At 35.7% G+C, this 23473-nt stretch overlaps 1 protein-coding gene across 3 annotated transcripts in view; it reads left to right on the forward strand.

Moving 5' to 3' along the window:
* Window positions 1-23473, forward strand: part of HOOK3 (hook microtubule tethering protein 3) — a 120563-nt gene that overhangs the window by 66923 nt on the left and 30167 nt on the right. For 2 of the 3 annotated variants that reach the window (XM_029936732.1, XM_029936719.1), the window contains exons 12-17: window positions 1522-1632; window positions 2349-2436; window positions 9581-9650; window positions 11817-11957; window positions 19717-19804; window positions 21905-21910. In XM_029936732.1, the coding sequence (XP_029792592.1) occupies window positions 1522-1632; window positions 2349-2436; window positions 9581-9650; window positions 11817-11957; window positions 19717-19804; window positions 21905-21910 (504 nt within the window). The remainder of the gene's footprint in view (window positions 1-1521; window positions 1633-2348; window positions 2437-9580; window positions 9651-11816; window positions 11958-19716; window positions 19805-21904; window positions 21911-23473) is intronic. The other variant, XM_029936725.1, reaches the window with a different exon arrangement.

Consider the following 23473-nt stretch of genomic DNA (forward strand, 5'->3'; position numbering starts at 1 on the left):
CTTGAACTCACAAACTGTGAGATTATAACAGGAGCAGAAGTCAGACACTCAGCCAACTGAGCCACCCCGCCACCTCCTGGCTATGTTTCTTCCCAACATTTTATTATGCAATTTTCAACACACAGTAAAGTTGAAAGAATTAGTGAACTTGAACGTGTACTGAGAAACTACCCAAAATAAGTGTAGCCCAGAGAAACTATATATGACATTAAAAGATGTTAAATTAAAATGAGATAATCCAATTAGAATTCCAGAAAGCAGAACAGCAAGAAATACAAAAGACATTATTTGAAGAAAGAGATGTGTGAACATTCTTTCTAGAACTAATGAAGGACATCTGAGATAGTATTTACAGTGAATTACAAACAAAATAATCTACAGCTAGAAATATTGCACTGAAATTCTGTAATACACTAATTCTCTCCACCTATTTCTGATCTGGAGCTTAATATACTTTGTTTTTCAATGATAATATTTTTCTTTCCAGAAGTTCTTTTTGAGCATTCTTTCAAACCTGCCTGATCATCTTCCTTTGATGATTTAGATTTCCCTCTTTATTTTCTTTAAGTATTAAACCTAGTATTTTCTAACTGATAATTCCAATCTGAAATCCTCTCAGGTCTTATTTTACTATTTTGTTGTTATTGTTGTGAATGTTTTTCTGACTGGTATTCACAGTGACTTCTTCATGGCCTTGCACTTTCATTTGGCTCCTCTTTATCTTCAGGAATAGTAGGAGGTTTGGGTTTATGTGTTCCCCCAAACAATGTATGTTTGTTTATGCCAGATTTTTCATAGCACTAACAAGTAGGACAACTTTAAATTAATTGCCCGAGTCGGGATTTGCTGGATAAGGCCTATGGTAAAAATGGAAACACAAATCTACATATTAGTAGGCCATAGTTACAAACTTTCAAGTTAAACTTGTTTAAACCCAGAGGACTCACTTTATGACAGGCAAGCTTCCTTACTGATTTTCCAGCTAATGGATTTTTTCCTAACCTACCTATTTACTGACTCAGCACCTTTTAGAGCCCAATGTGGTTTAACAACTGGTCTTTTTTTACATTCAAAGCTCTAGTTTACTGGTATTAGCAGTTGGTGCCTCATGGAACCTATAGCTTCTATATAAACGTCCTACCCCAGTTTCAGCTGCTGAAGCTTTCTCTTACTTTCTTGTAAACGTAGCTGTGCAATCGAATTTTTTGTCCCCTACCATTTATTCTGTTTTGTGCTGAGTTTCAGACCCCTCTGTTATATTCAGTACAGGAAATGAAAGTCTTTCCTATATGTTCATTCATAATTTTATACATTGCTACTTGAATTTAGAACCCATAAAGTCTAGGCAGATTTTTGTTACTAGTTCTCTCTGTTGGTTTGGGCTGCTATATTGTACACATTTTTTAATTTTTTTTTTAAGTATTTGTTGGGAGGGGAGGAGTTTTCATAGCTCTGTGGAAGAAAATAGTGATAATTTCTAATGTTTAAATTTTAAAAATTAATGGTACCTTTCTGTATCAGGTAGTAGAACTACAAAATAGATTATCTGAAGAATCGAAGAAAGCAGATAAATTAGATTTTGAATATAAGCGGCTAAAAGAAAAAGTTGACAGTCTTCAAAAAGAAAAAGATGTGAGTATATATATTAGACATTTTGGTTTTGATCACTGCTAAAATTAAGACAATGATATTTAATTCATATTTGGACTATAATAATTCCTTTTTTTATAAATTTACAAATGACAGATCCTATTTGTTTTTAAATAACGGAATATTACATTTGTGTTTCAGAAATAAATTTAAAATAAAAGATTAAGAGAATGTTTTTACTTCTATTCTAATTTCTCTTATATACTTTTATGTTTTTTACCACTGTTGTTTCTCATACATTGTTTTGCTCATGTCATGACTTTCTATAAATTTGAATAGCTTTTCTGTTTTCTATATAATTAATACAAAACAACAAAAGAATACAAAATTCATCATATCTTGAGTCTCTTAAAAATATTTTTACTTTGTCATGGTTATGAATATTAAAGTCTTAGCTATTTGATATGTCTAATGAAAGGAATGTTATTTGTATAATGTACTTTATTAGCAATGGAGTAGACAGTTTTGTTTCTTACCTTTGTGCATAACATCTTGTCTAGCACATAGTAGATATTTAATATTGTTAAATATTAAATTTGTTGTAATTTTGTCCTTTTATGATCTTTCTGTGGAATATCAAAAGGTGAAACGTGCCCATGTTCCCTATATTCATCATTCTCTTAGGTAAGACAAAGACCACTAATGAATAAAATCATAAAACTTAAAGCTAATTTTCCTTATTTTTCATGTCCTTCCAGAGGTTAAGAACAGAAAGAGACTCGCTGAAGGAAACCATTGAAGAGCTTCGTTGTGTACAGGCTCAAGAAGGACAGCTCACAACTCAAGGTAAAAACATTTCAGTAGCTCAAGCAAGATCATTTATTTCTTATAGTATTGGTAGAAATTTTGATTTATTTTAAAATGTTTGCACCAGTGGATGAAAATGAAAAATTGATGAAGAGGCATGAAGTTGATAAAAAATTATAAACTGCTACCCAGATTTTGTGGCAAATAGGCTATAGTTAATAAGACTAGATTTACTTTCCTATTTTTGTATTTTAATTATATGTAAATATTTAAATTTTATTCTATCAAAAGCAGATAGATTTGTTAAATCATCTGTGTTAACAATAACCCTGGAAAATTTTATTCTGGAAAGTTTCTTATGACTTCTTAAAAGTCAAACTTTAGGGGCAGCTCAGTCTGGGTGGCTCAGTCGGATAAGCCTCCGACTTCAGCTCAGGTCATGATCTCATGGTTTGTGGGTTTGAGCCCCACATCGGGCTCTGTGCTGACAGCTCATAGCCTGGAGCCTGTTTTGGATTCCATGTCTCCCTCTCTCTCTGCCCCTCCCCCACTCATGCTCTGTTTCTCTCTGTATCAATAATAAATAAATATTAAAAATTTTTTCTAATAAATAAATAAAAGTCAAACTTTAGAAAGTTTTTTAGTGAGCGATTTTTTTTCCGCCTTAGATGTGAGGTGCGTTATGGGACTTCTACAAAATAGAACTCTGCTCTTCCCACAAGGAAGGAGCAGCACTTAGCTCGGAGTTAGTCCGTTCCACTTTTGTCATCATGCTGGCAGATGTGCAGCCTGAACGGTGACTTATAAAAAGCCCTTGGCTTTTCAGTTACCCAAAACTGGAATTCTTCCTCTCCTCTGACCACACCCTCCATTTTCTCTCTTCCTCATTTCTTTCTGCCTACTGCATTTCACCTTTAACTCTGTCTGTTATTTCTGTTTCTGTTGATCAGCTCTCTTCTGACATCATTTTCTAGCTCACACGGCCTGCCTCACAGCCATGTAACTGTGTTCTCATCACCACCATCTTTTCTTACGGTGGAAGCTTGTCAAACACCAGTTCAGATCACCTAAAGTTTTTTTCTCTATTCCAAATTAACCAAGGCTGGCTAAAGACAGTTATATATCTTTCTTTTTTTCTGTTTTTTTAATTAAGGTATAATTGATAGAACATTGTGTTTCATGTGTACAACCGAATGATTTGATTTTGGTATTTATTGTGAAATGATCACCACATGAAGTCTCATTAACATTCGTCAATATACACAGTTACAAAATTTGTTTTCTTGTGATGAGAACTTTAAGATCTACTCCTAACAACTTTCAGTATGCAGTATTGTATTATTAACTGTAATCAGCATTATATCTGTGTGACCTATTTGTTTTATATCTGGAAGTTTGTACCTTTTGACCCTTTCACCATATTGCCCACCCTCTATCCCACCTCTGGCAACCACCAAACTGTTTTCTGTATCTGTGGCTTGGGATTTTTGTGTGTTTTTTGTTTTGTTTTGTTTTGTTTTGTTTTGTTTTTAAATTCCACATATAAGTGAGATCACACAATATTTGTCTTTTTTTGAGTTATTTCACTTAGCATAATGCTGTCAAGATTGCATCATATTACAAATGGCAAGATTTACAAATTACATTCCCACCAACAGTGCACAGGGGTTCCCTTTCTTCCACGTTCTCCCCAACGCTTGTTATCTCTTGTCCTTTTGACTGGTGTCAGTGAGCATTTGATAGAGTTTTGCTTTTGAGAAAATTATGTATCTTACTTGTCTTCACCAAAAATTATTTCTGAACATAATTGGATACTCATTGCTGTTTGGTAATCCTTTCATGTATCTCTAATCTGTATGAGTTTTCCCCAAATTTTAAGGATCAGCCTAATCCTTAATTCTTTAACTCTCAGCCCCCATATCAAGAGAGGCTATCTTATGTAAACTTACACTTTTGTTCCTTTGCTCCCTAGAAGTCTATATGTTTTAGCCTTATTTATGTATATGTTGTTGACCTAGCAAATTTGTTCTATGAATTAATGCATTAAAGAATGCAAAATAATTAAATGAGATTAAGAGTCTCATGCTCTACTGACTGAGCTAGCCCGGCGCTGCAAAATAATTAAATGAATTAAAGCATTATTTATAATAGTGAAATTTAGAAATAGCCTACAAGTTAGCAGTCTCGTTCAACTATATACTATAGAACCAAAAAATAAACTATATCTTATATGCCTGACCTGGAGAGATGTGTATGTTATATCATTAAGTTAAAAAGTTGGTGACCCCATTTGTGAGAAACACTGTTGGCAAGCTTCAAGAATAGAGGGAAACTTCCTCAACCTACTTTGGGACATCTATGAAAAACCTACAGCTAACTTCATACTTAATGATGAATACTAAATACTTTCCCTAAGATCAGGAACAAGGCAAAGATGATCATATTTCTTATATGTTATTACTTATTAAACTCCAGCATAGTTAACATAACTGTGTTGTATGAGTTTCAGGTGTACAATATAGTGATTCATATACTGAGTGTACTCAGTGCTCACCATGATAACTGTACTCCTCAATCCTCTTCACCTATTTCACCCATCCCTGCCACCCACCTCCCCTCTGGTAACCATCAGTTTGTTCTTCATAGTTAAGAGTCTGTTTTTTTGAATTGTCTCTTCTTTTTGTTTTCTTTGTTCATTTGTTTCTTAAATTTCATATATGAGTGAAATCATATGGTATTTGTCCTTTTCTAACTTATTTCACTTAGCATTATAGTCTGTCTCCCTCCATGTTGTTACAAATGGCATGATTTCATTCTTTTTTTTTATGGCTGTATAATATTCATGTATGTATGTATGTATATATGTCATCTTCTTTATCCATTTATCTCTCAGTGGACACTTGAGCTGCTTCCATAATTTGGCTGTTAGAAATAATGCTTCAGTAAACATGGGGGTACATAGGGGCGCCTGGGTGGCTCAGTCAGTTAAGCGGCCGACTTAGGCTCAGGTCATGATCTTACGGTTCATGGGTTCGAGCCCCGCGTCAGGTTCTGTGCTGACCACTAGCTCAGAGCCTGGAGCCTGCCTCAGATTCTATGTTTCCCTCTCTCTCTCTGACCCTCCCCTGCTCACACTGTCTCTCTCAAAAATAAATAAAAGACATAAAACAAAACAAACAAAACAAAACAAAAAACATGGGGGTACATAAAGGATGTTCACACTTGCCGCTTCTCTTCATCATGGTGTCAGAGGTTCTTGCAGTCAGGTAAGAAAAAGAAATAAAAAGCATTCAGGTTAGAAAGGAGGATGTAAAAAAAAAAAAAATCACAACTAGTAAATGAGTTCAGCAAGGCCTCAAGATATAAGATCAGTATATAAATGCCAGTTTATTTCTGTGTACTATGAGCAAATTATCTGGAAATGAAATTACAATACTAGCAGAAGGAATAAAATGCTTAGGAATAAGTTTAACAAAGAAGCATAACATTTGCAACAGTGTGGATGGAACTATAGTATATTATGCTAAGTGAAATAAGCCAATCAGAGAAAGACAGATATCATATGATTTCACTCATGTGGCATTTTAAGATACAAAACAGATGAACATAAGGGAAGGGAAGCAAACATAATATAAAAACAGAGAGAGAAAAACCTAAGAGACTCTTAAATGCAGAGAACAAAGTGAGGGTTGCTCGAGGGGTGTTGGGTGGAGGGAAGGGCTAAAGGGAGGAGGGGTATTAAGGAGGACGTTTGTTGGGATGAGCACTGGATGTTGCATGTTAGTGATGAATCATTAAACTCTATTCCTGAAATAATTATTACAGTATATGTTAACTAACGTGGATCTAAATTAAATAAAAAATATACAAGCATAAGTCCTGTACACAAAACTATAAGTCATTGCCAAGATAAAGATCTAAATAAATGGAGAGACAATCCATTTTCAGGTATCAGAAAATTAACTCTAGGGGGCGCCTGGGTAGCTCAGTCGGCTTTGGCTCAGGTCATGATCTCGCGGTTCATGGGTTCGAGCCCTGCGTCGGGCTCTGTGCTGACAGCTGGCTCAGAGCCTGGAGCCTGTTTTTGGATTCTGTGTCTCCCTCTCTCTGGCCCTCCCCTGCTCGTGCTGTCTCTCTTTCTCTCTTTCTCTCTCTCTCAAAAATAAATAAAACATTTTTAAAAATTAAAAAAAAAAGAAAAGAAAATTAACTCTAGTTAAGATTTCAGTTCTCTAGGGGCACCTGGGTGGCTCAGTTGGTTGAGCATCCAGCTTCAGCTTAGGTCATGATCTCGCAGTTCATGGGTTCGAGCCCTGCGTCAGGCTCTGTGCCGACAGCTAGCTCAGAGCCTGGAGCCTGTCTTCAGATTCTGTGTCTCCTTCTCTCTCTGACCCTCCTCTGCTCATGCTATCTCTCTCTCTCAAAAATAAATTTTAAAAAATTTTTTTAAATTTCAGTTCTCTAATATTAATTTAAAGATTCAGTGCAATCCCAGTCAAATTCTAAGCAGACTTCTTTTGTAGAAATTGGCAAACTTATTCAACAATTTATGTGAAAATACAAAGGAATCAGTATAAACAAGAAAAATATCTTAGGAAAAAGGTGGAGAAATCACACATTCTGATTTCAAACTTACTATAAAGCTACTATAATTGAAAAGCATGAAATTCACATAAGGGTAGACAAAGATTTATGTAGTATATCACATTTAAGAGAATGAAGGAAAAACATCACATGAGCATCTCAATGCAGAAAAGGCATTTGACAAAGTCTAACACCATTTCATTGTTAAAAATACACTCATAATAAACTTCGATGAATTAGGAAGAGAGCTAGAAAGAGAACGTCTACAACATGATAAAGGCTGTATGTGAAAAACCCAGAGTTTACATCATACTTGAAAGACTTAAAGCTTTCCCTCTGAGATCAAAAGCAAGACTACCAACTACCACCACGTCTACATTTCTGTTGAATATAGACCAGCAAGCTCTAACGATATCAATTAGACAAAAGAAAATTTTTTTAATCTAAATTAGAAAGAACTAAAACTGTTTTTCCAGATGGCATGATGACAAAACACAAAAAAACACCTGTTAGAACCAATAAAATGAATTCAGCAAAGTTGCAGGATGCAGCTCAATTACATCAAACACTAATAATGAAAAATCCAGAAAGGAAATTAAGAAAATAATTTTATATATACCAGGATCAAAAAGAATAAAATACTTGGGAATAAATTTAACCAAGGAGGCAAAGACTTGCACCCTGAAAACTACAAAACTATTGTTGGAATGACAATATTGTACTACCAAAAACAATCTACAGATTCAGTGCAGTCCTTATTAAAATATTGTTGGCATTTTTTACAGAAATAGAAAACCCCATTCTAAAATTAATATAGAATCTCAAGGGACCCTGGATAGCCAAAACATTCTTGAGAAAGAAAAAAGTTGAACTCATCTAATTATTTCAAAACTTAATATAAAGGTAGCAATCAAAGTAGTGTGGTTTGGGCATAAGGACAGACATAATGAAGAGCGAAATAGAGTAGAAAGCCCAGAAATAAACCCTCCCATGTGTGGTCAGTTGATTTTCAACAACAGTGTCAAAACCATTCTGTGAAGGAAAGGAAAGTCTTTTCAATATACTCTGCTGGAAAAACTGGATGTCTATATCCGAACACATAATTTTTTAAAATTTTATTTAATGTTTATTTTTGAGAGAGCGATAGAGAGACAGAGCATGAGTTGGGAAGGGGCAGAGAGAGGAAGACACAGAATCTGAAGTAGGCCCCAGGCTCTGAGCTGTCAGTACAAAGCTGGATGCGGGGCTCAAACCCACAGCCCGTGATATCATGACCTGAGCCAAAGTTGGAGGAGGCTCAACTGAGCCACCCATGCACCCCTCCAAACACATATTTTTTTAAAATGGACTCAAAAAGGGTAAAAGACCTAGTGTAAGGGCTAAACCTATAAAACAGGAAAATTGTCATGACTTTGGATTTGGCAATGATTTCTTAGAATTGATACCAAAAGCTAAGGCAGCAAATGAAAAAGTTGGACTTTATCAAAGTAAAACTTCTGTGCATTAAACAACACTACTGACAGAGTGAAAGGCAGCCCATCAAGTGGGGGGTAATATTTGTAAATATTATATGTATATTCAATAGGTGATTGATATCCAGAACTTAGACAACTCAACAACAAAAAACAGCTAAGCTCCCAAATGGGTTAAGGACTTGAATAGATATTTCTCCAAAGAAGATACATAAATGGCAAAAAAGCATATGAGAAGATACTCAATATCAAAGTCATTAGAGAAATGCAAATTAAAACAATGAGATAGTTCACATCCATTTTGATGACTATTTCCAAAAAAAGAGAGAGAGGAAAATAAGTGTTAGGGGTCTTGTGGAGAAATTGGAACTCTTGTGCATTGCTGTTATGAATGTAAAATGGGGGGCCCCTGGTGGAAGAGTTTGGTGGTTCTTCAGAAAGTTAACCATGAAATTACCACTGATCCAGCAATTCCATTCCTAAGTAAATATCCAAAAGAATTCAAAGCAAGGACTCAAGCAGATACTGATTTATCAGTGTTCATAGCAGCATTATTCACAGTAGCCAAAAGATGGAAACCAGCTAAATGTTCCCCAACAGAGGAATGGATAAAGAAAATTGTGTGTATGTGTGTATATATATGAAATATAATTTGGCTATGAAAAGGAATGAAGTTCTGATAAATTCTGCATACAGAGTTTTCAAAACACTATGCTAAGTGAAGTAATCTAGACATAAAAGGATAAATATTGGTAAGATTCCACTTATGTGAGGTATGTAGAATGGGCAAATTCATTGAGACAGAAAATAGAATAAAGGTTATGAGGAGCTAAGGGAAAAAGGAATGGAGAGTTACTGCTTAATGGTTACAGAATTTGTGGTTCGCAGTAAAAAGTTTTGGGAATAGATAGCGGTGATGGTTCCACAGCATAGTGAATGTAGTTATTGCCACTCAATTGTGCACTTAAAAATTGTTAAAATGATAATAATGAAAGGCAACTGTGATATGGTCTTTTTCTTGACTAAAACAAAGATTTTAGATATTAAAAGTAGTGTTTCTTATAGAAACTAAAGGAGATCAGTATACTCTCTCTTAAACCTTGTGCCCATGTTTGTGTATTTTATAGGGCTAATGCCTTTGGGAAGTCAAGAATCTTCAGATAGTCTGGCAGCAGAGATTGTTACACCTGAAATCAGGTAAGAAATCGTGAAATTCAGTCATATTGCATAGTATTCCTGGAGGAAACTTACTCCTCTACTATATAAAGAGGATCCATATCTTACATGTTGTTATTAATTTCAGCATGAACTCAGTATTAGATGTCCATGTTTTCAGCGTGTTACAAGTTTTCTTCAGTTGGCCCAAGAGACATTGTCCCACTTGGGTAGGACAGTATTTCACACAAAGCAGACGAACGTATTTGTGCTTGGTTGTTCTTAGCAGACATTTAGCAATGAAACCACTTGGCTTAAAGACAAAGGTTTTGCCTACCTAAGAGTCTGCAAAATACTTAGTCACTAAGATTTATCTGTTAACTACATGAAATGGTCTGGGAAAGATATAGTAGACAGATGTATCTTCCTGTCTTTACTACTCTTCCCTCAATACTAACTTACAGTTTTATTTAGTGATAACATTTAAAAAAATTTTTTTAATGTTTATTTATTCTTGAGAGAGAGCGAAAGAGAGAGCAGGAAAGGGACGAGAGGAAGCGGGGGAGGGACACAGAATCTGAAGCGAGCTCCAAGCTCTGTGCCCAATGCAGGGCTTAAACCCATGAACCATGAGATCATGACTTGAGCTGAAGTTGGATGCCTAATTGACTGAGTCACCCAGGCACCCCAGTGATAGCATTTTAAAAATTCCATTTATTTCAATATATGCCTGCCTTGATGTGTAAGAATGAAAAATTAAGAGAGAGGCACCAAGTGTCTGGCAGAAGGAGAGTGATTAATCCTGAATATTGTTTTTACCTTCTTGGGGACTATTTGCCCCTTTTTAAAATGGACACTGGCCTTGATTCTTCATAAAATCTGTGGGGGGGCATTAAATGAAATAATGATTGTATTAGGGTTTCATAAACTTTGAAAGTTACGACAGGCATTCAGTTACTTGTTGAGTAAATGAAGACAATATTTATTGTTGGCATTTATTTAAGGAGGACAAACAAAAGGAGAATAATGCAGCACCAACATTGAAAGCATCTTGTCTGATTTTTACTTTTCTATCGTCTGGTGTGCTTTATTATTGGACCAGTAAAATTTGTAGAATGATCATTTGTTATCTATGAATGCTTCTAAATACAGGGCTATAAAATTAAAAAACAAACACAATTTTTAAGGAAGCTTTTAGATTATGCAGTTGGATTTTTAACCTGAGGAAAAAGAACAATGATAAATACTCAACAAATAAAATGGCTTTTTTGAGTATGATTCAACATTAAGTCAAATATACTCTGTCTCCAGAAGAGTGATCATCAAGAAAATGAAATGGTAAAAGAGCTGGGATATAACACTGTATTCGTTTTAGGTATACTGCATAATGATTTGATATATGTCTGTATTGTGAAATGAACACAGTAAGTTCAGTTAACATTCATCACCACACATAGTTACAACTCCTTTTTCTCTTGTGGTGGTACAACTTTTCTTTTGAGCAATTTGACAGACTCATCAAATTACTTTTCTAGATATTAATCCTAAGGAAATTACCGATAAAGCTGATCGCTGCTAACACATCAAAGCTCAAAATTGGTAACAAATTCCAAATAATTGTGCATTGATTAACTAAATAGTAGTTCATCTACAGTTTATTGTTTAACATGTCATTTAAAGTATTCTATTTATCATTAAAGTACAATATTTAATGGTTTGAAAAGATTGTGCAAACTTAAGTGTGAATAGCAGATGTAACTGAGAACACGGCTTGTTAACAAGAGTACGATTTCACATATTTATAGGAATGGGTGGACTGCACATCTTGAAGGCTTTCTTTGTTGATTATTATATATTGACACCAAGTGATTGGTAGTTCAAGAGCATAGCATTAGAGATTGTGTTTTTTCATGAGAACTAAAGAATAAATACATAAATGCATTCACAGCTTAAATATTTCAACCAAAAAGGAAATCGAATTTTGAGATACTTTTCATTACAATCATAGCGTTTGAAGATGCTGTTACCCTCAGCTTATCCATTCTAAAAAGAAAGTACTGAAGACCCAATGATAAGAGTTAAATTCTTTGCAGTATTTTGTTTTTCATTTCTGTTCTATGTGTTAAATCTGTAATTGTGAATTTTGTGTTTTTGATAACAGTATTGTATCGGTGTACTACATAATCAGTTTTTCTTTTGTTCATTCAGGGAGAAACTTATTCGTCTTCAGCATGAGAATAAGATGTTAAAAATTAACCAAGAGGGTTCAGACAACGAAAAAATTGCCTTATTGCAGAGTCTTCTGGATGATGCAAATCTACGCAAGAATGAACTAGAGACAGAGAATAGGTAGGATTGTATGTAGTTGACAGCATTTAGACACAGGTTTTCTCTGTTTTCCTTGATTTTGATTCCCTTAAAGATTTGGATTGTATGTTGAGTAGTGATAATGTGTTATTCCATTTCATTTTAAGAGTACTTTAATCCATTTTTCTACTTACGGATACACTTGCATAAAAGTGTAGTGCCGCTTTATAGCATTCCCCTCTTTATTTCTTCAAGCAAAATGATACCAAGCCCCACACACACACCCGTTTCCCTTTCTAATTACTAATTAAGACCAGAGGATTTTTAAAAGTCTGATTATTAATTCAGTCTTTCACAATTTCAGTTCTATTCATTATTAGAATAATACAGTTTGCCCTGTTTTTATAAGCTAATGTATTAACAGACCAGACAATGTTGCAAAAAAGAGGACCCATCATAACTGAATTGATAAGTTGTTTTGTTTTGTTTTAACCCTGTTATTTCTTGTGACCCTGAAAGGATGTCATTCATTTTATAAACAATTATGAGAATTCAGAATCTGGAAATTTAACAAGAAAATCACTTTTCAGGGTATTACATCATGCAGTCATTCAAAGCTATTTTACAGCAGTAGCTTATTCTGGAAAGGATTACTTTTATGTTTTATTGTGACAGTCTTTTAGTTCTTTTCCTTTTTGGAAATGTTTCTTAGATACCAAACATATGGTGTCTTTTCCTTTTCTTAGTGTTGTGATATTATGTCATTTTTGAGGGATTTGACATTTTTTAAAATTGTTTCATAGTTTGTCTCATATTAGTTTCTTTATTATGCCTAATTGATTGGGCATTTCCCAAGTGTGAGTCAGTCTTGTGAGTCAACAATGTGACGACCATTTTACATGTCCTGCCCTTCATGGCACTTTAATTTTATTTTTATGTTTTGGGTTTTTTTTTTTAATGTTTATTTTTGAGAGAGAGAGACAAACAGTGTGAGGAGGGGAGGGGCAGAGAGAAGGAGACCCAGAATAAAAGCAGGCTCCAGGCTCAGAGCTGTCAGCACAGAGCCTGATGTTGGGCTCGAACTCAAGAATCACAGGATCATGACCTGAGACAAAGTTGGACGCTTATCTGACTGAACCACCCAGGTGTCCCTGCACTTTAATTTTTAAAGCTGCTGTGGTATAATCAGCAAAGAGTTAAATACTAGGGTGATTATTAGAGCATAATAAAGCATAAAAAGAAGGAGGGCAGTTTTATATCAATTCTTAGAGCACAGAGAACAAATACTTTTTAAAAATACTTAGAAAAAGTTTAGAATGAAAAGGGAAGAAAAGGGACTTGCAGAAAGCAGCTGGCAGTCCTGCAGCCCCATGAGGGTCTCCTTGTATTCATCTCCATCGTCCTTTGCTTCTGGGCTGTATTTTAGCCATCCTAGTCAGGAAGGCCTTTCCTGTACCATAATTTTGTCCAGTGAATCAACACCCACAACTTCCTTTATAATGCTTTGCATCATTTCTCACAGATCTTAGGGCCATTGGTCTTCTCTGATCAGAAGAAAAACCAGCTACTTGTCATTTACACAGCACTCACGTTGTAGACAACTGGTAGCCTCCCAAGTCCCAATGCTGCTTGCTTACAGCTGTTTCCACTGTAGTGTTGTGTGTGTTTTTGTTTTTAATCATTTTATTTTATTTTTTCATCATGCTCAATGTACTCTTTTCCCCATCCCCACACCCACCTCCCCTCTGGTAACCATCAGTTTGTTGTTTATAGTTAAGAGTCTGTTTCTTGGTATGTCTCTCTCTCTTTTTTTCCTTTCTTTTGCTCATTTGTTTTATTTCTTAAATTCTTTTTGAGGGGGGGCACCTGGGTGGCTTAGCTGGATAAGCATCCTATTTCAGCTCAGGTCATGATCTCACAGTTCGTGGGTTCGAGCCCTGCCTTGGGTTCTGTGCTGACAGCGTGGAGCCTGGAGCCTGTTTCAGATTCTGTGTCTTCCTCTCTCTCTTTCTCTGCCCCTCCCCTACTCGCCCTCTATCTCTTTCAAAAATAAATACTCAGTAAAATGAGTATTTATTTTTGAGAGAAACAGTGTGTGAGAGTGGGGGAGGGGCAGAAGGAGGAGAGAGAGAATCCCAAGCAGTGTCCATGCTGTCAGCACCAAGCCCGACACAAGGTTTGAACCATGAACCCACTAACCATGAGATCATGATCTGAGCCACAATCAAGTCAGACACCCAACCCAATAAGCCAGCCACCCAGGCACCTCTTATTTCTTAAATTCCACATATGAATGAGTTCAAGTGGTAATTATTTTTCTTTCTCTGACTGCTTATTTTGCATAATATTATACTCTAGATTAATCTATGTTGATGGAAATGGCAATATTTCATTCTTTTTATGCTAAAGTAATATTCAAGTATGCATGTGTTTGTGTGTGTGTGTGTGTGTGTGTGTGTGTGTATGTGAATACCATATCTTCTTTATTCACCTTTTGATGGACACTTGGACTGTGTCCATAGTTTGGCTATTGTAAATAATGCTGCAATAAACATAGGGGTACATGTACCCTGTTAAATTAGTGTTTTTGTATTTTGGAGGTAAATATCCAGTAGAGCAACTACTGCATCATAGGGTACTTCTATTTTAAAATTTTTTGAGGAGCCTCCATGCTGTTTTCCACAGTGGCTGTGCCAGTTTGCATTCCCACCAGCAGTCCAAGAGGGTTCCTTTTTCTCCAATTCCTTGCCAACACTGTTTTCCTATTTCTTTGATTGTAGCCATTCTGACATTGTAGTTTTGATTCACATTTCCCTGATGATGAGTCATGTTGAACATCCTGTCATGTGTCTGTTGACCATTTGTATGTTTTTGAATAAAGTTCTGTGTTTTCCACCCATTTTTTATGGTTTTTTTTTTTGTTTTTTTTTTTTTGAGAGACAGAGAGAGACAGCATGAGCAGGGGAGGGTCAGAGAGAGAGAGGGAGACACAGAATCCGAAGCAGGCTCCAGGCTCTGAGCTAGCTGTCAGCACAGAGCCTGAGCAGGGCTCGAACCCACGAACCGTGAGATCATGACCTGAGCTGGAGCCAGAAGCCAGACGCTTAACAGACTGAGCTACCCAGGTGCCCCCTCCACCCATTTTTTATTGGATTATTTGGGTTTTGGGTTGTTCAGTTGTATACATTCTTTATAGATTTTGGATACTAACCCTTTATTGGATATGTTATTTGAAAATATCTTCTCCCATTCCATAGGTTTTGTTGATTGTTTGCTTTGCTATACAGACTATCTATTTTGATGTGGTCCCAATAGTTTGTTTCCCTTGCCTCAGGAGACATATCTAGAAAAATGTTGCTACAGCTTATGTCAGAATGACATCTTCAAGGACTTTTATGGTTTCAGGTCTCACAGTTAAGTCTTTAAACCATTTTGAGTTTGTTTTTGGGTACAGTGTAAGCCATTTTGAGTTTATTTTTGTGCATAGTATAAGAAAGTGGTCAAGTTTTATTCTTTTGCATGTGGCTGTCCATTTTTCCCAGCACCATTTGTTGAAAATTAGTTGACCATATAATTGTGGGTTTATTTCTGAGTTTTCTGATCTATTATGTATCTCTTTTTATGCCAGTCCATAACATTTTAATTACTACTGCTTTGTAATATAACTTGAAATCTGGAATTATGATACCTCCAGATTTGTTTTTCTTTTTTAAAATTCCTTTGGCTATTCAAGGTCTTTTGTGGTTCCATACAAATTTTAGGACTTTTTTTATGCTATGAAAAATGCTATTGGCATTTTGATAGGAATTGCATTAAAAACAGACTGATTTGGGTAATACAGACATTTTAAAAGTATTTGTTCTTTTAAAAAAAAAAAACTTTTTTAAGAATGTTTCATTTTTGAGAGACAGAGACAGCATGAATGGGTTGGGGAGGTGGAAGCAGAGAGAGAGAGGAAGACACAGAATCCAAAGCAGGCTCCAGGCTCTGTGTTGTCCGCACAGAGCCTGAGGCTAGGCTTGAACTCACAAACGAGGAGATCATGACCTGAGCTGAAGTCGGACACTTAACCAATTGAGCCACCAGGCACCCCAACAATATTTTTCCTTCCAACCATGAGCATAAAATATTTCTCCATTTCTCTGCTCTATCTTAAATTACTTAAATTACTTTCATTAGTACTTCACAGGTCTTTCACCTCTGGTTAAGTTTATTCCTAGATATTTTATTGTTTTTGGTGCAGTTGTAAATGGGATTGTTTTCTTAATTTCTCTTTCTGCCGCTTAATTTTACTGTATAGGAATGCAATAGACTTCTGTATATTGACTTTGTATCCTGTGACTGAATTCATTGATCAGTTCTAATAGTTTTTTGGTGGAGCTTTCTATAGTTTTCTATAAACAGTATCGCGTCATCTGCAAATAATGAGAGTTTTACCTCTTACCAGTTTGGATGCCTTTCATTTCTTCATGTTGTCCGATTGGTGTGGCTCAGATTTTCACTACTATGTTGAATAAAAGTGTTGAGGGTGGGCATTCTTGTCTTGTTCCAGACCTTAGGTGAAAAGCTCTCACTTTTTCACCATGGAATATGGTGTTGGCTGTGGGTTTTCATAGAAGATCTTTATTATCTTGAGGTGTGTTCCCTGTAGATCTACTTTGCAGAGGGTTATTAATGTATTATTGGATTTAGTTTCCTGGTACTTTAAGGATTTTTGCATCTATATTCCTAAGAGATATTGGCCTATAGTTCCCCCCCCTTTTTTTTGTGTGGTGTCTTTATCAGGTTTTGGTATTATCAGAGTGACACTGGCCTCATAGAATAAATTTGGAAGTTTTCCTTTCTCATGTATTTTCTGGAATTGTCTAAGAAGAATAGGTGTTACCTTCTCTAAATGTTTAGTAAAATTCACCTGTGAAGCCATCTAGTCCTGGACTTTTATTTCTTGGGAGTTTTTTGGTTACTGATTTAATTTCAGTGTTCGTAATTGCTCTGTCCAATATTCTGTTCCTGCTTTGGTTTTGGTAGGTTGTCTGTTTCCAGAAATTTATCCATTTCTTTCAAGTCATCCACAATTTATTAACATGTAGGTTCTCATAATACTGTTAAACTTATTTGTATTTCTGTGGTAGTCATTATTATTTCTCCTCTTTCATGAGTTATTTTATTTGGATTCTCTCTCTTTTTTAATGAGTTTGGCTACAGGTTCATCAATTTTGTTGACAGTTTCAAAGAACCAGCTCCTGTTTTCACTGATATCAGTTCTGATGGACTTTTTTTTTAAGTTTCTCTATCACTTATATCTGTTCTAATCTTTATTATTTCATTCCATTTGCTGAGTTTGGGGTTTGTTTTTCCTTTTTCTACTTCCTTTAGGTTTAAGATTAGATTGTTTATTTGAGATTTTTCTTCTTGATGTAGGCCTGTATTGCTATAAACTTCCTTCTTAGAACCACTTTTGCTGCATCCCAAAGATGCACAAAGACTATTATGTTTACATTTTCATTTGTTTCCATATCAAGTTTTGATTTCTTGGCTGACCCATTCATTATTTAGTAGCATGTATTTATGCTCTTTCCAGATTTTTTTCTTGTGGTTGATTTCTAGTTTAATAGCATTGTTTTCAGAAAAGATAAATATTATGACTTTGATTTTTTTTTAATTGATTGAGAATTTTTTTTTTTTGTGGCCTATATGTGATCTGTTCTGAAGAATGTTTCACGTGCACTTGAAAACAATGTGTATTTTGCTGTTATTTTGGAATGTTTTGATTAGATCCATTAAATCTAGTCCAATATGTCATTCAGGCCACTATTTCCTTCTTGATTTTCTATGTGGATAATCTATTGATGGAAGTGATGGTTACTACAGATTACTTTATGTTCGTTAATAATTGTTTTATGTATTTGGGCACTCCCATGTCTCATTCATAAATATTTACAATCGTTATAACTTCTTGTTGGATCATCCCTTTTTTATTACTTTAGTCTCTCTTTGTCATTACAGTCTTTGTTTTATTTATTTATTTTAATGTTTATTTATTTTTGAGAGAAGAGAGAGAGTGTGAGTGGGGGAAGGGCAGAGAAAGAGGGAAACTCAGAATCCAAGGCAAGCTCCAGGCTCTGAGCTGTCAGCACAGACCCTCAATCAATGTGAAATTTGTAAAATATTTTCTGTTTAAATTTTACCCTCTGGCAGTCCTTCAAGGTTATCACTCAAGATCTAAGGAGCCAAGCTGGTGTACTGAATGTTACGTCATAATAACTTAGAATGTATGAGGTCCGGAATCAGCATTCTTAAAGGCCATATCATTGGATAAGTTCTAAATACACATTTCATGTAAGACTGTACCCAACAACCTCTCCTCTTCTCTGGTTTCATCTCTAGCCATTGTTCCTCTCATAACTTAGTCTTTAGATATGCCATTCTTAAGGAATTTTTTACTTATTCTAATTTTAAGTAGGCTCCACATCTAACGTTGGGCTTGAACTCACAACTCTGAGATCAAGAATCACACACTGTACCAACTGAATGACACTCCCATACTTAAGGAATATTTTGGGGGGCACCTGGGTGGCTCAATTGATTAAGCATCCAACTTTGGCTCAGGTTATGATCTCACAGTTTGTGAGTTTGAGCTCCACGTTTGGCTCTGTGCTAACAGATAAGAACCTAGAGCCTGCTTTGGATTGTGTTTCTCCCTCTCTCACCGCCCCTCCTCTGCTCGCTCGCTCTCTCAAAAATAAACATTTAGGGGCACCTGGGTGGCTCAGTTGGTTAAGCATCTGACCTCGACTAGGGTCATGATCTCATGGTCCGTGAGTCCCATATCCGGCTCTGTGCTGACAGCTCAGACCCTGGATCCTGCTTCAGATTCTGTGTCTCCCTCTTTCTCTGCCCCTCCCCTGTTCACACTCTGTCTCTCTCTGTCTCTCAAAAATGAATAAATGTAAAAACAAAATTTTTTTAGCATTAAAAAAAATAAATTTATTTTTAAGTAGGCTCTAGACATGCCATTTTTGAACTCACTGTATCCCCTGATTTTTCTTTGTGATTTGGACATAATGAATTCTCTGCCTTAAATCCCCTTTCCATCCCTAATCACCTAAGTATTTTATTTGTTGTTCTAGTCTCAGTTCAGTCAAGCCTAATTCCCCACACAGTTAGATTTAGTTCTTGCTGCTTTGAGCAATCATGATCCTTTTTGGTACCTCTGTGCGATATGTTGAAGTATTTATCTTGTATTTTAACATTTTGCTTCCCACTAAATTCCTTGAGTACAGGGATCTTTTAACACAGTGCTGAGCATGGTGCCTGACACATAGTTTGAATAAACATGTATTGAAATCAATTTCAGATAAGTAGATATGCCTAAGTATACTGGTATGACCAGATATGTCCAGTAAAATACCATATTTGAAATCATCATAGAAATTTCAAGTAAGGGGCACCTGGTGACTCAGTCAGTTAAGCATCAGAGTTCGTCACTCAGGTCATGGTCTCGCAGTTTGGGAGTTTGAGCCCTACACTGGGCTGTCTACTGTCAGTGTGGAGCCTGCTTTGGATCCTCTGTCCCCCTCTCTCTGCCCCTCTCCCACTTGTGCACACACACTCCTTCTCTCTCAAAAATAAGCAAATATTAAAAAGAAAGAAATTTAAAATAAAAAATCTGAACGGTGAGCAGCACTACTATCTTAGCTTTGTTTCGCTAACAAATCTGTGTCTTTAACCAATATGATAAGCAAGGGAGAAGGTATAAGTAAGTCTGAACATGACAAATTGATATACATTTGATTTCTAGGCTGGTGAATCAAAGATTTCTGGAAGTACAGTCACAAGTTGAAGAATTGCAAAAATCTTTACAAGATCAAGGCTCAAAAGCAGAAGACGTAAGTTTTAATATATACTGAGCATGGTCCAACAGTTTCACAATGTTAAGAAAAGCTATCACTTTTATTTTTTTGTTTGATGGTCTCTGTCAAAATAATTTATAATTATATTGGTAATAGAAAAAAAGCAGCATTTTCTGTTTACTGATGTTCTTTATGAAAAGGACCAGACAGTACCTCATTGTCTTTGGAATCCTTCTGCTGGGAATTAAAAGTTTATTTGTAGTTATTAACTAAGGAACTCAGTAAGGCTTTGTGGGTTTTTTTGTTTGTTTGATTTACAGGGTAGGGAAGCTAGGATTTTTTTTTTAAGTTTTTATTTATTCATTTAAGTTGCCTTTACTTTTGTCGTGGGGCTCAAACTCACGACCCTGAGATGTAGAGTCACATGCTCTCCCAACCGAGCCAGCCAGGCTCCCTGAGGCTCTGTGTTTTAAATGTACTCATCTCAGTATTTAGAGTACAGGGTTTTATCCTCTGGTCAACAACAACAAAAATGCTGGTACAAATTTAGTATGTTCAAATAGAAATTTTTTTATGTGTAGTTGATATTTTGAAAAAATCGCATTATCCCTAGAAATAACTACCTCTGGATTTCCGAATCCCTCTTACTATCCCCAGCCCTACCTCACTCAAATATAAGTACACTGACCTTTATTTAATATTCTCTTATACTCTGCATGTCTGTCATAGCCTTGCCTGCTTGACTGGCATGCTCACTAGAATATTGTAAATGCATTGAGCCAGCACTGAGCCAGGAACTAGATGGACTTTCATCTACTCATGCTCACTGTCGATCACAATGCTTCTGTAGCACGTAGCAGTCTCTGATGAAAGTGTAAATAAATTTTCCAAATCCTTTTCATTTAATATACAGTATTATACAATATTGTATATTGTATACAATAGAATTGCAACCATAAAGTTCTCAAAAATAGTTTAAAAGGGGAATAAAACCTAAATTCTAATGACCAATCTTTGCTTCAGACAGTTGGTTCTTTTTTATTACTGCTGGTGTAATTTGCTATAAACTCTGGCCTTTGCGTATAAACCTACATAGTTGCTTCCATTGATAGTCTTTTTCGAGAATCAATGTCAGATCCAAAGTGATTTCTTCAGTGAAATCACTAGGTCCTTTAAACTAGAGGTAAAGATAGACTTTGTTTTGCTCTCTAGAACTTTGAGGAGACTTTTTGTTGACGTGTTGTGGTAGAAAGGGGAAGGGCATGTGGTACAAAGGAAGTAAGTGGCAGAACATCAATATTGGCTCTACCTTACTGTTAAAGTGATAGCCATTGTATGTGCTTGATTCTCTTACTAGTATTGGAGTACACAGAAGCAATTTATTCTGTAAAAAATAATTTTGTGTAGCCTGATTTAGGTATCACCATGGTAATCAAATCTAAATATGCTCTGGGCCATCACTTTAAGAGAACATATTTCAGAAGTGAAATGCTGCCCTGAAAGTACTATTTGCATAAGTTAGTCTATTTATTTGACTGCCTAGATTCTAAATGTCTTCCTCTAAATTAATTCTTAGACATTTCCTGAGTTCCTGTCCAAACAGGAACTTTCCTTAGTCTGATATGCTTCAAAATGGTATGGAGAAATAGTGTGGTTCTTCCCCCCAGCAAATGTTTGATGTTTTTGTCTTCTCTTTCACTAACCTATAGCATTGCATCTCAGGAGTATGTAGCGTAGAGCAACCTGCCCAGTAGAACTGGTCCTCTCTGAAGAACATTATAATTTCTGCCTATTTCTGTTATCAAAAGCACAGTCCTTTCATGTGACCTTAAGTCAGAGTAGGGTGGTTTACACATTTTTATTATTATTTTTATGTCATTTATTTTTAGCATGGAAGCAAAAAAGCATTGTTATGTCCAGTCATATGGATAACTTGAGCTAGCCACATTGTATAAAACTCCTGAGAACAAGACAGGATGAGGAGACCATAGAAGAAAGAAAAATGTACATTTTTGAAAAAAAAATCTAACTTTTACTTCTGTTTATGAATTACTAAATCGTTCCTTCTATTGGCTGCTGTGTTTGCTTCATACTAATATGTCCTCTTTGTCTCTTGGCATGGTTTCTGCTCAAAAGGCTATTGTAAGTATGGCTTCCTATTCATTTCTATACATTGAGCAATTTTTTGATTTATATACATTCTCTTCCATCACAGTTGATGGTATTAAATTTTTAAATGATGCAAATTTTATGGAAAATGAATATATTATTACTGCTTTATAAGTTTATGCCCTTTACATGTAAGATACTTAAAAAGATACTGAAAACAAGTAAACCAAAAAACCTCTGCTCTTATTTTTTTTCCCATCCCACTCCTGTTCTACCCCCTTTTATAAATTATATTGAAGCTATTTTCCTATGGCAGTCTGGCCTCCTGCCACCTACTTAAATAAATAACAGTCTTTAGTGGAGAAGTGCTAGAGCATAGAAAACATGGAAGTAAAGACCATCCATAAACTTTGGGGTCTGGCCAACCTGGGGTTTTTGGTTTTTGTTTTTGTTTCAGGCCTGGGTTTTAATTTTGGGTCTGCAACTTGAAATCACTGAATGTCTCCCCAGTCTCACCTCCCTCACCTATAAGATGGGACTAATATTGTTCATGTTGTAAAATTAATGCATGTGACATACTGTAGCACAGTGGCTGGTATTTTTAACCAGTCATGAGGGTATTATCGTGTATTATCTCAGTTAAAACTAATTTTGCTAGATTCCAGTCAAAATGTAAATGCAAAATTATAGTTAATGTATTTAGAAAGTATTTTCATTTTACCCTCTGTACTAAAGAAGGAACAAGCAATAATTGAAAGTTAACATGTTATTCTCTTTTTAAAAAAAATATTTGGGGGAAGCACTGATGGAGGACCTTGTAGTCCACTGATGTTGCTCTAGTTAATATACTGAGCAAAGAAGTAAATTTCATAAATTCCAGAGCTGTGTTACAATGGACTTGAATGAACAATTATACTAATCATTATTAAATAAGGTGACTGAAAATCAAAGAACTTAATGTGAGGCTTCCCCTACCCCCCCCCCCCCCCCCCCCCCCCCCCCCCCCCCGCCACTGCTGCTATTGACTGATTGGACAGTTTGATTTATAAGCCTATATTAACTGGGTTTGGCTGAATTTATCTCAAAATGGAATGTTTCATAGAATTCATTAATAATATGTACCCTACAAGGGTTAAGTTTGGTTATGAAACCTAGTGGTCCTATGTAGAATGCCATTATTTTTTGTTTTTAGGTCAATTCTCATCTCCTGCTTTTTAGGAGAATTTTTAACAAATGCCCAGCCAAAGCTGTGTTCTTCAGTCCATTAAATTCTGTGCATATGCCATCCTTCACATTCTCATACCATCACATAAATTATTTGTGTGCATATTCAGAAATCTCAGAGTGAGTCAGTATTTATGGAAGTTGATCCCAATATCTATCACGATGCAAGGAAAATAATACTGTAGATAAAGATTAGGGAAAAATCTGTTACTGTTTTTTTTAGTGTTTATTTTTGAGACAGAGACAACGCATGTACACGAGCAGGGAAGTGGAAGAGAGAGGGAAACAGAGGATCCAAAGCGGGCTCTACGCTGACAGCCGAGAGCCCAATGTGGGCCTTGAGCTCCCGAACCATAAGATCATGACCTGAGC

Source organism: Suricata suricatta, chromosome 1 (genome assembly GCF_006229205.1).
Source record: "Suricata suricatta isolate VVHF042 chromosome 1, meerkat_22Aug2017_6uvM2_HiC, whole genome shotgun sequence".
Taxonomy (NCBI): Eukaryota; Metazoa; Chordata; class Mammalia; order Carnivora; family Herpestidae; genus Suricata; species Suricata suricatta.